Source organism: Globicephala melas, chromosome 1 (assembly GCF_963455315.2).
Source record: "Globicephala melas chromosome 1, mGloMel1.2, whole genome shotgun sequence".
NCBI lineage: Eukaryota > Metazoa > Chordata > Mammalia > Artiodactyla > Delphinidae > Globicephala > Globicephala melas.
This window is the reverse complement of record NC_083314.1, coordinates 142,108,251-142,122,424: the sequence shown is the minus strand read 5'-3', so window position 1 is coordinate 142,122,424 and position 14,174 is coordinate 142,108,251. Positions and strand designations below refer to the sequence as shown.

The window sequence follows — 14,174 nt, the reverse complement described above, 5'->3', positions numbered from 1 at the left end:
GTTTGGCCTGAGGCAACCCAACACTGGAGCCTACCTGGACTCTTTGGTGGGGCTAATGGCAGACTCTGGGAGGGCTCACACCAAGGAGTACTTCCCAGAGCTTCTGCTGCCAGTGTCCTTGTCCCCACGGTGAGCAACAGCCACCCCCCGCCTCTGCAGGAGACCCTCCAACACTAGCAGGTAGGTCTGGTTCAGTCTCCCCTGAGGTTACTGCTCCTTCCCCTGGGTCCTGATGTGCACACTACTTTGTGTGTGCCCTCCAAGAGTGGAGTATCTGTTTCCCCCAGTCCTGTCGAAGTCCTGCAATCAAATCCCACTAGCCTTCAAAGTCTGATTCTCTAGGAATTCCTCTTACCGTTGCCGGACCCCCAGATTCGGAGGCCTGACGTGGGGCTCAAAACCTTCACTCCAGTGGGTGGACTTCTGTGGTATAAGTGTTTTCCAGTCCATGAGTCACCCACCCAGCAGTTATGGGATTTGATTTTACTGTGATTGTGCCCCTCCTACCGTCTCATTGTGGCTTCTCGTTTGTCTTTGGAAGTGGGGTATCTTTTTTGGTGAGTTCCAGTGTCTTCCTGTCGATGATTGTCCAGCAGCTAGTTGTGATTCTGTTGTTTTCACAAGAGGGAGTGAGAGCTCGTCCTGCTACTCCACCATCTTGGTTCAGGCCCTTGACATTGTGGCTTTATTGTCAATAACCTTTTGATTTGTTCACTGTCGTACACATTTGCTTTTTATCTTAGTAGAGAAATTTCTGAAAATTATTAGAAATAGCCAAATTTTAGTATTTTTCTATTTTTATGTAACAATCTACCTTGATTTTGCTCATCCAAAACAATAATTCATCTTATTTGACTCAGTCCTGTGGAATCACTCATTTTCTCAACATTCAGTTCAACCTTTTACCCACTTGCCAATGCCTCTTTCCTACACTCCTTCTTGCTCTCATCCTGTCTTCCTAAAAACTTACTCCTAAGTATTTTATTAACAAGGAGGCATAATTGATGAAAAACAACTTAATGTTTTCCTTTCTGAAATTATTTGCATTTTAACCCTTACATTAACAAGATGGGACTCTAATGGAGGAATTGTAGGCATCCATCAGAAGGTTGGAGCAGATCCCTATAAGCAAATCCTATAAAGTGGTGCTTATTCTTCTTATTTTAAGGATTTGGGGGTATTACCCGCTCTGTTTACTCATCAGTTAAGCTGCAAATATGCTTGATATACCTCAAGTCCTTCATATGAGTCAAGGTGGCAAAACAGAGAGTTCGCAATTTCAGGCAGAGATTACCTGTTGTTGCAATGCTGGGATGCCTAGCACAGGGCCAAGCCTACAACGAATGCACAACTATCTGTTGTTTAACTGGTCAACTAAGATTGATTCAGGCTGTGGTCATTGATCCCTAGATTGCTGACTTTATTTGCTTTTACTGCCAATCCCTGCAATTCTGTTATAGATTATATGCAGGAGATGGTTGTGAGCTCTGTTCATGGTTCCTTCATATATAGAAGAATGAATGGTCTTACAAAATCAGGAACATGCCTAATCAGACATGATCAATTATTAACTCCATTTCCAGCCCCTCTCCCCACCCTGGAGGATGTGGGTGGTTGTGGTGGCAGGGGCTGAAATCATGGCTTGGCCTTTCTGGTGACCAGCCCCCATACAAGAGCAATCCAGGTGCTCACCCAGAGTCACCTCATTAGAACAAAAGACACCCCATTACCCAGGAAATTCCAAGAGATTTAGGAGTTCAGTGTCAGGAACCAGGAGTGTCTATCAGCTATCTATCTATCTATCATCTATCATCTATCTATATCTCTATCTATAGATAGATATACATTTATATCTATATTTATTTATATTATCTTACAGTGCCCCATTTTTTTTTTTTCTTTATCATTCCCTTGGATCTGCCCCCTAGGGAAACCCATGGGGAGGAGTATGATGGGCAGAGCAGGATTCAGCTATTTCTGGGTTCCTTGGCTCAACTATCTTCAAACCATCTGTCATCAGCAGTTCAGGCTGCTATAATAAATTACCACAGATTGCGTGGCTTATACAACAATTTATTTTGCATGGTTCTGGAGGCTGGGAAGTCCAAGATCAAGGTGCTGGAAGATCTGATGAGAGCCCTCTTCCTGGTCTGCAGATGGGCATCTTGTATCCTCACAAAGAGGGCTAGCTGTTTCATTTCTCTTCTTAGGACACCACTCCTATCATGAGGGTAATTACCCTCATGGCCTAATTACCTCCCAAAAGGCCCACCTCCCAATTCCATAACACTGTCAACATATGAATTTCAGGTCACAAACAGTCCATAGCATCAAAATACCACCTCCTAGAAATCAACAAAGCCTCCCCATCTTTCACAACCTGCAATGACTGCAGCGGTCCTACAGGATGAAACCTGTAGGCCATCTTAACACCAGGACATAGCTAGAAAACATGTTTTTGAAACACATCTACATTTAACTTGTGTAGTGTGTGTACGTGTGTGTGTGTGCATGCGTGTGTGATTTTTCTCATATAAGCCAAGTTTGGAGAACCAACTGTTGCAACTCTGGCATGAATGTTGGTGTCTGGACACTGCCCACAGTGCCCACAGGGTCTGGTGGGGCAAGACGGTTCCCTTGCAGAAGGAACTACTTTGGGTCAAAGCAGGACCCTCTGCTGATCCCTAGTGGCTTCCTTTCTGAGCTGAGTTCACGAAGAGATTCCTGACTCCCCACTATGTGTGGGGCTCAGCCAAGGGTCTCATTTCACTGTTTCTAGACCTGGAACTACGGTCTTAACTAGCTCGGGGTGAGGCTCTTGAAGCATTTTGATGTTTTAAGACTAATGAGTCTGCATCCTTGTTTAACTCGTTAATGGCCTCAGTGTGGCCTCCAAGCAAATCACTTGACCTTTCCTGAGCTTCGCTTTCCTCATCTGTAAAATGGGGATAAAAACTGACCTGCTTTTGTTACAGGACTGTGAGGATTAAAGAAGATATTGTATGTCGCATGCTATTCAAATGTAAGGTGATATTTCAGGTTTCAACTACAAAATCTGTTTTAAGGACATTAAAGGTTTCTCCTCCTTTAAGGAGAATTTACAAATCCTGATTTGTGAAACTGAACAATTGGAAAAAGAATTTCCTAAGGGGTTCCTCTCAAACAACTTTAGGATGGGACCCTGACATCACATATATTTTAGGAAAATGTCCATCATGAATATCTATGCATTTGCATAAAACTTTATTGCACTAAACTCAACCCGTGTGTCTCTGTTCATTTAAGCCTGACGACCTGTAACAATTAGGGTGAGCTAAATTGCTCTAACAATTAGTCCTGAATATGCAGTGACTCAACTACAGTGAAAGTTTATTTCCAGTTCCCAGACCAGGCCTAAGTTCAGGTTGGTGGGCAGTTCTCCATACAGTGATCCAGGCACCTAGCTCCTTCCCCTTGTGACTCTGCTACCACCTATGGCCTGGTTGTCATCTGCGTCCAAATAACAGAAGAGCCAGGAGAACCTCACACAGGGCTTTACCACTTCTGCTCACAGTCTCCTAGAGCGACTCTAACCCAAGGGCCCGCCCATCTGAGAGCGAGGGAGGCTGGGAAATGTAGTCCAGTGGTGTGCTCAAAGGGAGGAAGGGGTTTTAGTGGACAGTTGGTGGTCTCTACCAGTGTGTAAATGAGGAAAGAGTCTCAATAGGATTAATTGATTTGCCAAACTTAGGTCATCCAAGTGACAAAGCCAGGACTGCGGCCCAGAGCTTCTGTCATGTCTGGTGCCTTAAAAAGCACAGCCCCACCTCGATCCGAGCCCCACCTCACCTGAACTCTGCTCACTGGTCTCCTAGCTTCCAAGTTTCTCCTTGTACTCTGTTCTCCACCCTGCAGATAGGGGAATATTATCAACATCTACGCCAGATCATTGTGACGGTGACGGAAATTCAAAAACAGTTAAGAAAATCACCCTGGTCCCTCTGCCCTAACACACCTGTCCCTTCCCCCACGCCATCTTCTAGCCCTCGCAGGTTCAGAGGGAAATTGGAGCCTGCACTTGAGCCAGGAGTGCCTCTACGTCGGGGTCCCCAGAGCAAGAAATGACAAAGGCTACTTTCCAGATCACACTTTTATTCTTACAGAAGCGGGGGCCACACAGCCATAGGGACATGAAGTGTTCAGACAGTAGGCACAGCGCCTGCAGCTGCAGAGCCTGCTGGGGGGTGGGGGGGACCCAGGCCTTTTTCCGTGGTCCCCACGATTAAGGAAAAAACTAAAAATCACACAGCATTCACTGCCACCCCCATCCCCACCCCTTCCCTCTCAGTAACAGCTAATTAGATTATGCATCCTTCCAGCCAAAGAAACTGGCTAGAATCCGGATTTTACAGAAAACCTTCATGCAGAGAAACTCAGCGTTCCGGAAGGGAGAGGCCTCTTCTTATACTTTCCACACACGCTGCCCCACTCCCGCCACGTGCCAAGTTTAATTCCACCTGAAACCACCATCTGGATGGGTAGTGACGAGACTGGCTACAAGAGCGAGCTGGTCACTCAGCTCAACATGCTTGGAAGACTGCCCCTTTCTAGGCAAGATATCACTGAAGCGAAACACTAACCTGAGGCTGGTGTGATCCCCAGACCCTCCCTCCCTTCTGAGCCCCAGGTTCTGAGTGAGGTCTGCGAAGGGCAGGATTTTGCTTTGTAGGACTGAGGATAACAGAAGCTGCTGGCATCTCTGGCCACACTCCCAGGGGCCCAGGGACGGAGGCCCCACTGGTGAAAGGATGGGACCTTATCTGTGGGGCTAACCTAGCTCGGGCTCGCCATTCCTCTACAGTAAGTAGGATCATCAGTTTAGCGCCGAGCGGGAAGCCCACGGGCCCACTAGGAGAGCTAATGCCAGTATTCACGTGCTTTGCATACAAGCGAGAAAATGAGGTTTCTTATTTTTTTCTTACGCCCCCTCCAGAGGCCAAATGGGGAAGAGTGGTTCCTCTGCCATCTGAGTGTCCTGAACGCGCCCAGAACTCCCAGGACCGCGCCGAGACGCTACAGCGTGCCAAGCCCAGGCAGGATGAGCGAGCCTCGGCAGCCAAAGCACGGCTCTGGGAGGATCCTGGCAACCTGTGGTGACAAGACTGACACTTCCGTGCAGGCCATGGCTGCGCCTTTCTGAAAAGATGAGAGCGGGCCTTGGGCTGAAGAAAGGACCTTAAAGGGGAGACAACCCCCAAGCGTCCACTTGGATCATTTGTTTTTCCTCTGACTATCCACACAAGAGGCTTTTCATGGGGTCTGCAGTCGTGGTGTTTAAGACAGCTCTGCGCTCCTACAGCAGAAGGGCCTCAGGTGGTCTTGTGTGCGCTGATGTGACAGATGAGGAAACTACAGCTCAGAGGGACAAATGACTTGCCCACAGGTGCAGAGCTCGTGAGGAACACAGCAAGGAATGAAACCCAGGCCTCCTGGCTCCTGGTGCAGTGGTCTCTCTCCCTCTCTCTCTCCCAAAATGTCACTGCCTGGCACAGTTCACTTAATTCCAGCTTCCCTTACACAATTCCCTCTCAGATTCTGGGTTTTCAGCGGAGGCTGGGCAGTTCTTAAGACAGAGCTGCACAAACAACCAAGCTCTACTAGGCGGGCAGGGACCTGGGAAGGTTTCCTTCCCTCTGGAACGGAAATGGAGCTAACTTTTCTCTGAGCTTAGGATTTGTAAGGCACTAAAATTAACTACAGTTGGGGGTCGGGGGAGAAAGAAAAAAAGGGGGAGATGAGTGGTTGGAGAAATCAAGTTGATGCTGTTTTCTTTCAGCCCCGCAGTGAGGAACCCCACGAAGCCGAGTGACGGCGGGCTCCATTTTCCTGCTTGGCGCGGTCCCACCCCCCCCCCAACTCCCACCCCTACTGCAGAGCAGAGGACACAGCCCCACCATGGCAAAGCGGGTTCTGGGAACAAGAGCCATGGAGGGTGGACAGGCAAGAATGAGCCCACGTCCTCTGGATTCAATTCAGAGCAGAGACCGCTCACCCAGCCTGGGCAGGTGTCCCAGGCCTGGGCCTGGCCAGGATTCAACCCTGAAGTGTCTTCTCCAAGGACACAGTCCCCTCTGAGTGGACTTGGGCAACGGCTGCAGTGGGCCTGCAAGCCTGAGCGTGAAGGAGGAAGGGGCAAGGCGCCACCGAGCACGGCAGGGAGAACTTTGGAATCAGACCTGGCTTTGGCACAGCACATCTTGGGCCCGCCCGCCCCATCTGTTGCCCTCCCAAGACCCCAGGGATGGAGAGGAACCTTCCTTCCTTCCCTCCGCGAGGAGGTCTTGCAGCTGACAAGTGATGGCAGCGCAACTCGAGGGCACCCCCTTCAGCCAAACCCGAGCCCAGGTGACCTAACATGGAGCCTTCCCGGACTCAACCACTGAATCCAAAGCACTTAGTCCGACGTGACGCTGAGTGGGAAGCCGTGCTAACAGCAGCTGCCGCTTCTCCGGCACCTCTGCTGCGACAGGCGCTTGACTTAGATGACAGTAGCAGGAAGACGGCATTACCCCCTTTCAACAGGTGAGGAACAGGGCTCAGAGTGGCTGAGTGACTCACTCAGAGTCACACAGCTCATGAGTGGCAGAACTGGGAACTAGACTCGGGTCTGTCTGACTCCAAATCTCACGTCCTGGCCACTCTGCTTGGCTGCCCCTGGAGGCTGGGAGCAAGTGTCGGGGCTGCCTGGGTGGGGTTTCTGGGGGGGTTTCTTTCTGAAAGTGTGGATCTGGCAGAGCAGCCAAGCTTGAGTGGAGGGAAGATAGATGCCTTCTGGCCCTGGGGACAGGGTCCGCCCTCGCGTCCGCCTCCTTCCGGGTGGGCTCCGGCTCAGTGCCTGGCAGCCTTGCAGATCTTGTCATAGACCTCCGGGAAGGCGTCCTGGCAGCCGAGCTGTTTCCGCAGCCTATGGTACAGGGAGCCGTCAAACATCTCCCAGAACTCCTCCCGGTCCATGTAGCAGTCGGCATACAGCATCTGGAACCTGCAGCGCAGACACAAGGGTGAGGACTCGGGGACGGGGGTCAGAGGGGTAGGGAGGGGAAAGGGGAGCAAAGAACCCCAGCCATCCCTAATGCGCCCCTCACGCACCGCCTGCTCTGCAGGGCAGGACGCGCTTTTGGAGGATTTCTCTTGTTTAATCCCCCTAATGAGCTAGTGGTTGGGGCTGGTGCAGGAATTCTTATCCCCATTTTACAGACGGGGAGTCTGGGCTCAGGGCTTTAAGTGGCAGTGGAGGCAGAGTCAGGAGAAGAATGCAGGGCACTGCATGCCCGTCTCCCCGATATGCTCACCAGGCTGCTTTCTCTCTCTTTTTTGACGGTCAGTAAACTGCACATAAGGAAAGTGTACAACTTGAAGCTACAAGGATATATGGCACAACACAGGGAATATAGCCAATATTTTATCATAACTATAAATAGAGTATGACCTTTAAAAATTGTGAATCACTAAATTGTACACCTGTAACATAATATTGTATAGCAACTATGCTTCAATAACATAAATAAATAAAATAAGCAAAAAAATTTTTTTAATAAATTAAAAAACAAGAAATGTACTGCTTGATAAGTTTGACGTCTGTCTGTAACCTTGAAACTGTCACCTCAGTCCAGGTAACGGCCATATCCATCACCCCCAAACTTTCTTCATGCCCCGAATTCCCCTGTGTTGTCTGTCCGTCACCCTCCACAATGCCAGGCAGAACTGCCTTCTGTCACCATGGGTTCATCTGCATTTCCCAGAATTTTATACAAATAAAAAATATATATCTAAATAGAATCATACAGTACTCTTTTTTCCTGGCTTCTTTCCGTCAGCATAATTATTTTGAGATTCGTCCACATGGATTTTGCACGTCCACAGTTTGTTCCAGGACGTTTCTGAGCAATGCTCTGTCCAGGCCTCTGTGTGGCTTTCGTGGTCCTGAGTCCCCCCCGCTCCTCAGCTTTGGCCTCCAACCTGGAGTGGGAGCCCCTGGACACGTCTAAAGCACCCCCATCAGTGCTCTGTGGCTGACGGCCACACTCTGGGCACTCGCTCACCCGTGCACACTTCGGACGAACTTCTCCAACTGCCTCATGCAGGACCGGGCTTCAAAGTGCTTCACGCGCGGCTCCCCGTAGGCACCAATGTCGACGTAGAGCTCGGCCTCGTTTCCCTTGGGGTGCACCAGGCCCGGCTGGCTGGGCAGGATGAATGGGCACAGCCAGATGGGGTAGACCTGGGGGGCCAGGGAGGGCGTGTTGGTGCTTTTCCTCCCCCAGGAGGCAGGCTCTGCAGCACTCCCCTCTCTCTGCTGCTCACACGCCACCCTCACCCCGCGTCCCCGCTGAGCTCCCGGCCCGGCTCACGTGGATGTCGCTGTGGAAGGTGTGCAGGGCCTGCGGCAGGCATTTCATGGGCACCAGCATGTCCTGCACCACGTGGTGCTGCTCGTACAGCTTGCGCAGCGTCTCGCCCTGGGTCAGCTTCAGGAGGGAGATCTTGGGAGGCACCATCCAACCAAAGAGGTAGCGGAAGACGGGGTTGTTGCCAAAGGGGATGATGTCCTAAAAGACAAGGGTTGGGGATGGAGAGAAGGAACTCAGCAGGGCCCAGTGTCCCCACGTGCCAGGGGCTGGGTCCTCCTCTGGTACTGGACAGAAATGTGACGGGTCCACTCCTATCTGGGGGGGCGTGGTGGTACCCAGCCGGATCTGGGTTTGATTCCCAGCTCCGGCATTTATCAGCTATGATGTTGATCTTGGGCTGGGGACTTAACCTCCCTGAGCTCAGTTTCCTGATCTGCAAAATGGGGCTTGTGAGAATGAATGGTAAGATACCAAATGGAAGGCACTCAGCCCATTGCCTGAAGCAAAATGACAACGAAGCTATCGTTGCTGTTCTAGTTGCTGAGGTCAGTGTGGCCGGCACAGTGCAGGCACTCCATAAATGTTTGAGAATGCCGTTGAATGGCAAGAGGGATGGATACTCAGAGAGCTTAAGCAATTTCCCTAAGGTCACACCGCCAGAGACGGCTCCCACCGAGGTGGGGAAGGTCTCGCTCAGGTTCAACGATGAGCCCTTCGCTTTACAGCATATCCTGAGAGGCCTTCTCTGACGCCCCTATTAAAATGTCACTGCTTCCCACCCCTCCACACACACAAACAGCAAATTCTTGCTCACCTGTCAAGGCCAAGCTACCTTCAATCCTAGGCAGAGCTAGCCACTTTCTCTTGTTCCTGTGGCCCTGCACAGTGCGACCCCGCCTGCCTCCCCCAAGCTGGCCTCTTGGGAAACCCCCCTGAGCAGGGCTGTCCTTACTCTTCCACTCCTCAAACCTCCACAAGGGAGGAGCCCCCCATTCACGATCGTCCTCCCTGCCCCCAGTCTGCCGTCTTCCCGAGGGCTGCCAGCGTGCACCTGACACCCCATCCTCATAGCTCCTGGGCCCTCGAAGCCAAGGACATTCCTTCATTCGTTAGACAATGACGAGGTGCCTGTGTGCTCAGGTGCCAGGTTCTGTGCTGGGTGCTGGGGATACCCAGATCACTGAGACGTGGTCCCTGACCTCAGGTGTGAAGAGCTGCAACAGAGAGATGCAGAGGCAGCTCATAAAAGGGTCCACGTCAGACTAGGGTCAGTGGGGGCTGCCCAAAGAAGCCCCCATGCTAAGCTTCAGAGGCTGCATGACTCTTCCTCTCCCCTCCCCTCCCCTGGAATCATCTCCTCTGATCACCAGCCCACTCCCATGAGGGAGGGAGGGGCCTGTCTGCTCTCTTCTCTGTTAGATTCCGGCTCCTACACCAGTTCCTGGCTCACAACAGGAGCTCAGGAAATAGCGTGGCTTTTATTGTTCCCTTGGTTGTCCTTGGAAAAGCCACACAGGCCCATAGCAGAAATCCCCCCTCAAAGGCTAAGCCCTGATCCCATTTCCCTCACAGCCCTGACCACTCATCATTCCTCCTCCATCCCAATCTCTTTCCCCTCCACAAAGGCAACCATTCTTAGGAATTATTTGTGTACCCTTCTAGAGACATTCGATGCACAGACAAGTCCGTGGGCTTAAGAAAAACACAAGTCGCAAATGGCAGCGTCTACTAGCCTCCTGCGTATCACTGTATCCTGGGTGTCAGCACACAGAGCGCTACTGCATTCTTTGTCCTGGATGCCTGACACTGTACAGACAGACCTCGTTTTATTGCACTTCTGATCTGTGATCAGTGATCTTTGATGTCACTACTCTGACTTGCTGACGGCTCAGATAATGGTTAGCATTTTTTAGCAATAAAGTATTTTTAAATTAAGGTATGCCCTTTTTTTTTTAGACATAATGCTAGTACCCACTTAATAGACCACACTATAGTGTAAACATAACATTTATATGCGGTGGGACAACACTGTAAAGCAATTATAGTCTAATAAAGATATTAAATTAAAAAAAATATATATATATATATGCACTGGGAAACCAAAAAATTCGTGTAACTCACTTTATTGTGATATTTGCTTTACTGCAGTGGTCTGGAACCCAACATGCAATATCTCCAAGGTCACCCTTCACGGGGTGGGGCTGCAAAGTCCTAGCCCCCTGGCCTCAAGGTGGGACAGCCCTGGAGGGCCATCCAGCCCCAGAGCTCCCTGTGGGTTGGCTGAGGTCTTTGTTGTGGCTGCCTGACACCTCCGCTTTTCCCTCTGCCCGGCCCTGCTTCCCTTTCCTCTCGCAGTTGAGGATCGCCAGAGTTCTCCTGAACAAACTTCCTGTGCGCACATCTTGGTAGTAAAACACCCATCCTTCCAGATTCTTCCTTTAACTTCAGGCAGTACAGGCTAGAGTTTAACAGCACAGAAATAGAAGACAGACCTCATTTTGAAACCTAGCTCTGTGGTTTTAAAACCCATCCAGGAGTTCTCTGCTACTCCTTTCTTCAAGAGGTGGAGCTTAATTCCCCCCTCCTTGGGTGTGGGCCAGACTTGGTGACTCGCTCTAATAAGAGAGTATGGTGGGAGTGGTGAGGTGACAAGACTGCATCATGGAAAGCACTGAGGACCCCTCCTTGGTCTCCCTCTTGGATCACCTGCTCTGGGGGAAGCCAGCTGCCCTGCTGTGAGGACACTTGAGCAGCCCAGGTGGCAAGGAACGGAGGCCTCTTGTCAACAGCCACGTGAGGGACCCTTCCAGGAAGCAGATTCTCCAGCCCCACTAGAGCCTCCAGCACACCAGCCCTGCCGACACCTTGACTGCAGCCCTGAGCCAGAAACACCCACATCGTCGCTCTCCAATCCCTGAGCCTCGAAACTGGGCAGTTGTTTTAATCCTCACAATTTGGGGTTAATTCATTATGCAGCAATAGATAACCAATACACTCTTATCTCTTACTGAGTTGTGTTACTCTGGATAACCGAAACCAGTTTCTTCATCTGTTAAGTGGAAACAGCACTAGGACCTACCCTCACAGGGCTGTTAGGAAGACGGAGAGAATGCATGTAAAGTGTCTGGCCTAAGAACTAACATGTAAGGAGTGATTCATGTTAATTGCTGGCTCCTCTTTCCTTTCCTGTCTTAAATATCCCTGCTCTTGACAAAACCACACCTCCCACATCCTTAACACTGCTCCTGGCAGGGATAAAGAGGGACTCGGGGGTCTTCTGCCTTTGGCAAAACTTTCCACCAAACGTTCTGGGCCTGGACACTGCTCAAAGGAGGACTAACAGGGATGGGGGAAGCCCAGGGCTCCCCAGGCCTTGATGAAGCCTCTGCTGCCCACTCCTCCATCCCTTACCACTGCCCCGTCACATCCTGCCTGAGAGACCTAGCCCACGATTAGAAGTGACCTGACACCTCCTCCTAGGAGACCACCAGGTGTAATTCCTTCATGTCTGACATCCCTATTTATCTCAGTCACGGTGGACTTTTGGGTGCCTCCCACTAGCACCCTTGATGTGCTACAGCGATGCAATGTCTTTTAACCTGACCCTACTGGCCGCTGTCCCCCCATCTTCCAAACCCCTCCCCTGTGCTCTCTCATGGTCTAAACAGCAGCAACTCCCCTCCATCCTCAAGCTCTTCTCTCGACCGTGTCGTGTCCTCTCCTTGCTCTTAGCTGGAACCTGGCTGGCCCCTGCAGCCCTCCGAGGCGGTATCATTTTCTCTCCATGACCATCTGGGGTAGACGGAGGGGAGGTTGGCTCCTCATTACTGCTTCTAGGTCTCTGCCCCTCCCATTCCCTGAAAACCCTCAGCAGCTTTGCAGCCACCTGCCCATCATCTCCACCCCCATCATCTCCCTCGTTCCCAGATCACTACCACCTTCTTCAACACTCATCTTATCACTGATGTGATTTAATATCCACCTCTATGATCTTTCCCACGCCCCAGCCTCCTCTCTGTCCTCCAGCGATCTTACCTTCCACCTGGCCTCTGCCCTGACTCTCATGTCACACTCCAGAGCAGGGGATGACGAACTACAGCCCGTGGGAGTCGGTCTGCAAGCGGATCCAGCCTGCTGGCCAAATCTGGCCCCTGCCTGTGTTTATACATAGTATCACTGGAGCACAGCCATGCACGTTTGTTTGTGCACTGCCTGTGGCTGCTTCTGCGCTACAAGGGCAGCGCTGAGCAGCTGTGACAGGACGTATGACTCGCAGAACCTAAAGCTTTTGCTGTTTGGCCCTTTAAGAAAGTTTGCTGACCTCTCGATGTTGTCCTATTGTCTATATTCATTGCCTCTGCTGACTTGGAAAAAGAAAAAGCACGTCAGAGCTGTGAGCTGAGTTTATTCAGTGTCTCACCGACTATAGCCTGGGAGACCCGCTCTCCAACAGCTCTGAGAAACCGTTCCGAAGAGGTAAAGGCCAGAGCAGTATGTATGTGATTTGGGGGAAGCGTACATGTAATCAGGCACTGGTCTCGGTCGAAGGTTGTTGCTAGTTATGAGGAACAGCCGTCTTCTTAATGGTTTTGGTACTTTTCTAAGTATGGGAAGATCCAAGAATTTGGGTTCATAAAATTTTCTCCTCAAAATATCTACCTATCTGAAGGCTGTCTTTATCTGCCAGTTTTCCCATAGCACAGAGTGCCTCATTACTGACCTTTGCCCTGAATTCCTTTCAGGGGGTGTTGGCGGCAAGGCCTAATGACTTCATTCCTGCAGAACTGGATGGTAGGCAACATTCTTCATTTGGCATCTCCATAGTTTCAACTCCAAGCGTTCGCCCTCTGGCCACCACTAACTCTCCTTCCTGCCGCCCATGCCCTCCAGTGCTCTGACGTCAATTCTTCACCCCAAGGGGCACCCAGGCCACCGTATCAGTCCCTTCAGCCCCGCACATCCTCACTGCCCTGCCTCAGCTGGCTCGGATTTCATCCCGATCATGTCCTGGCTTTTCCAACCCTGCCCCACTTGTCATACTCATTTGCAAAACCTCAACCGTGGTTAAATCTAACTTTCTCCCTATGCTGTACCCCGTCCACAGAGCTGAACGTGTGAAAATCCACAACCACCAGGGCTGGTCTCACTGTAAACTCGTCATGAATCTTTGGCAGGCCCAGTGCTGCCCAGCAATCCTATGACATTTCCCCAGTTAATTCATTCCCACTCTCCAAGGGACAAATTTCCCATCTCCTCTCTCCTCAGTCCTTCAACAACCCCTCACCCCTCATCTCAGCTAAAATCCTTGCTTCCTATCTCACTGAGAAAACAGAAGAACTCCCACACCCTCCCACCACCAAATGGTCCTCCTGTTTGTATCAACTGTTCCATTAACACTTCCTCCCTCCTGTCCAGTGGGTGAATCTCCGTGCTCTCACCTAAAGGCAACCTCTCCACCTGAGCACAGGATCCATCCATCCTCAAGGTTCACCCTGTGAGCACACCCTCTCCCCTGCACTGCCAGCACGTCAACATGCAGTAACCTCTCCCTTCTTGAAAGTCACACATGGACTTCCCTGGCGGTCCAGTGGTTAACACTCTGCACTTCCACTGCAGGGGGCACGGGTTTGATCCCTGGTTGGGGAACCAAGATCCCATGTGCCGTGCGGCGCAGCCAAAAAAAAAAATCAAAATCAAAAATAAAACAGTCACACAAAATATTTCCTCTCGATCCTGCATCCCCCTCTGGCTCCCACCCTACTTTGCTGCTTTCCCTTATACTGA

The 14,174-nt window shown here is 50.8% G+C and overlaps 1 protein-coding gene across 6 annotated transcripts in view; it reads right to left on the bottom strand.

The window, feature by feature from the left end:
- Positions 1–4,120: 4,120 nt before the first annotated feature.
- DHCR24 (24-dehydrocholesterol reductase) overlaps positions 4,121–14,174 on the bottom strand; it is a 35,282-nt gene continuing 25,228 nt past the window's right edge. For all 6 annotated transcript variants that reach the window (XM_060305118.1, XM_060305100.1, XM_060305125.1 and 3 more), the window contains 3 exons: positions 8,391–8,588; positions 8,082–8,260; positions 4,121–7,021 (listed from right to left, as the gene is read on the bottom strand). In XM_060305118.1, coding sequence (XP_060161101.1) covers positions 6,868–7,021; positions 8,082–8,260; positions 8,391–8,588 — 531 coding nt within the window. In that variant the 3' untranslated portion in view covers positions 4,121–6,867. The remainder of the gene's footprint in view (positions 7,022–8,081; positions 8,261–8,390; positions 8,589–14,174) is intronic.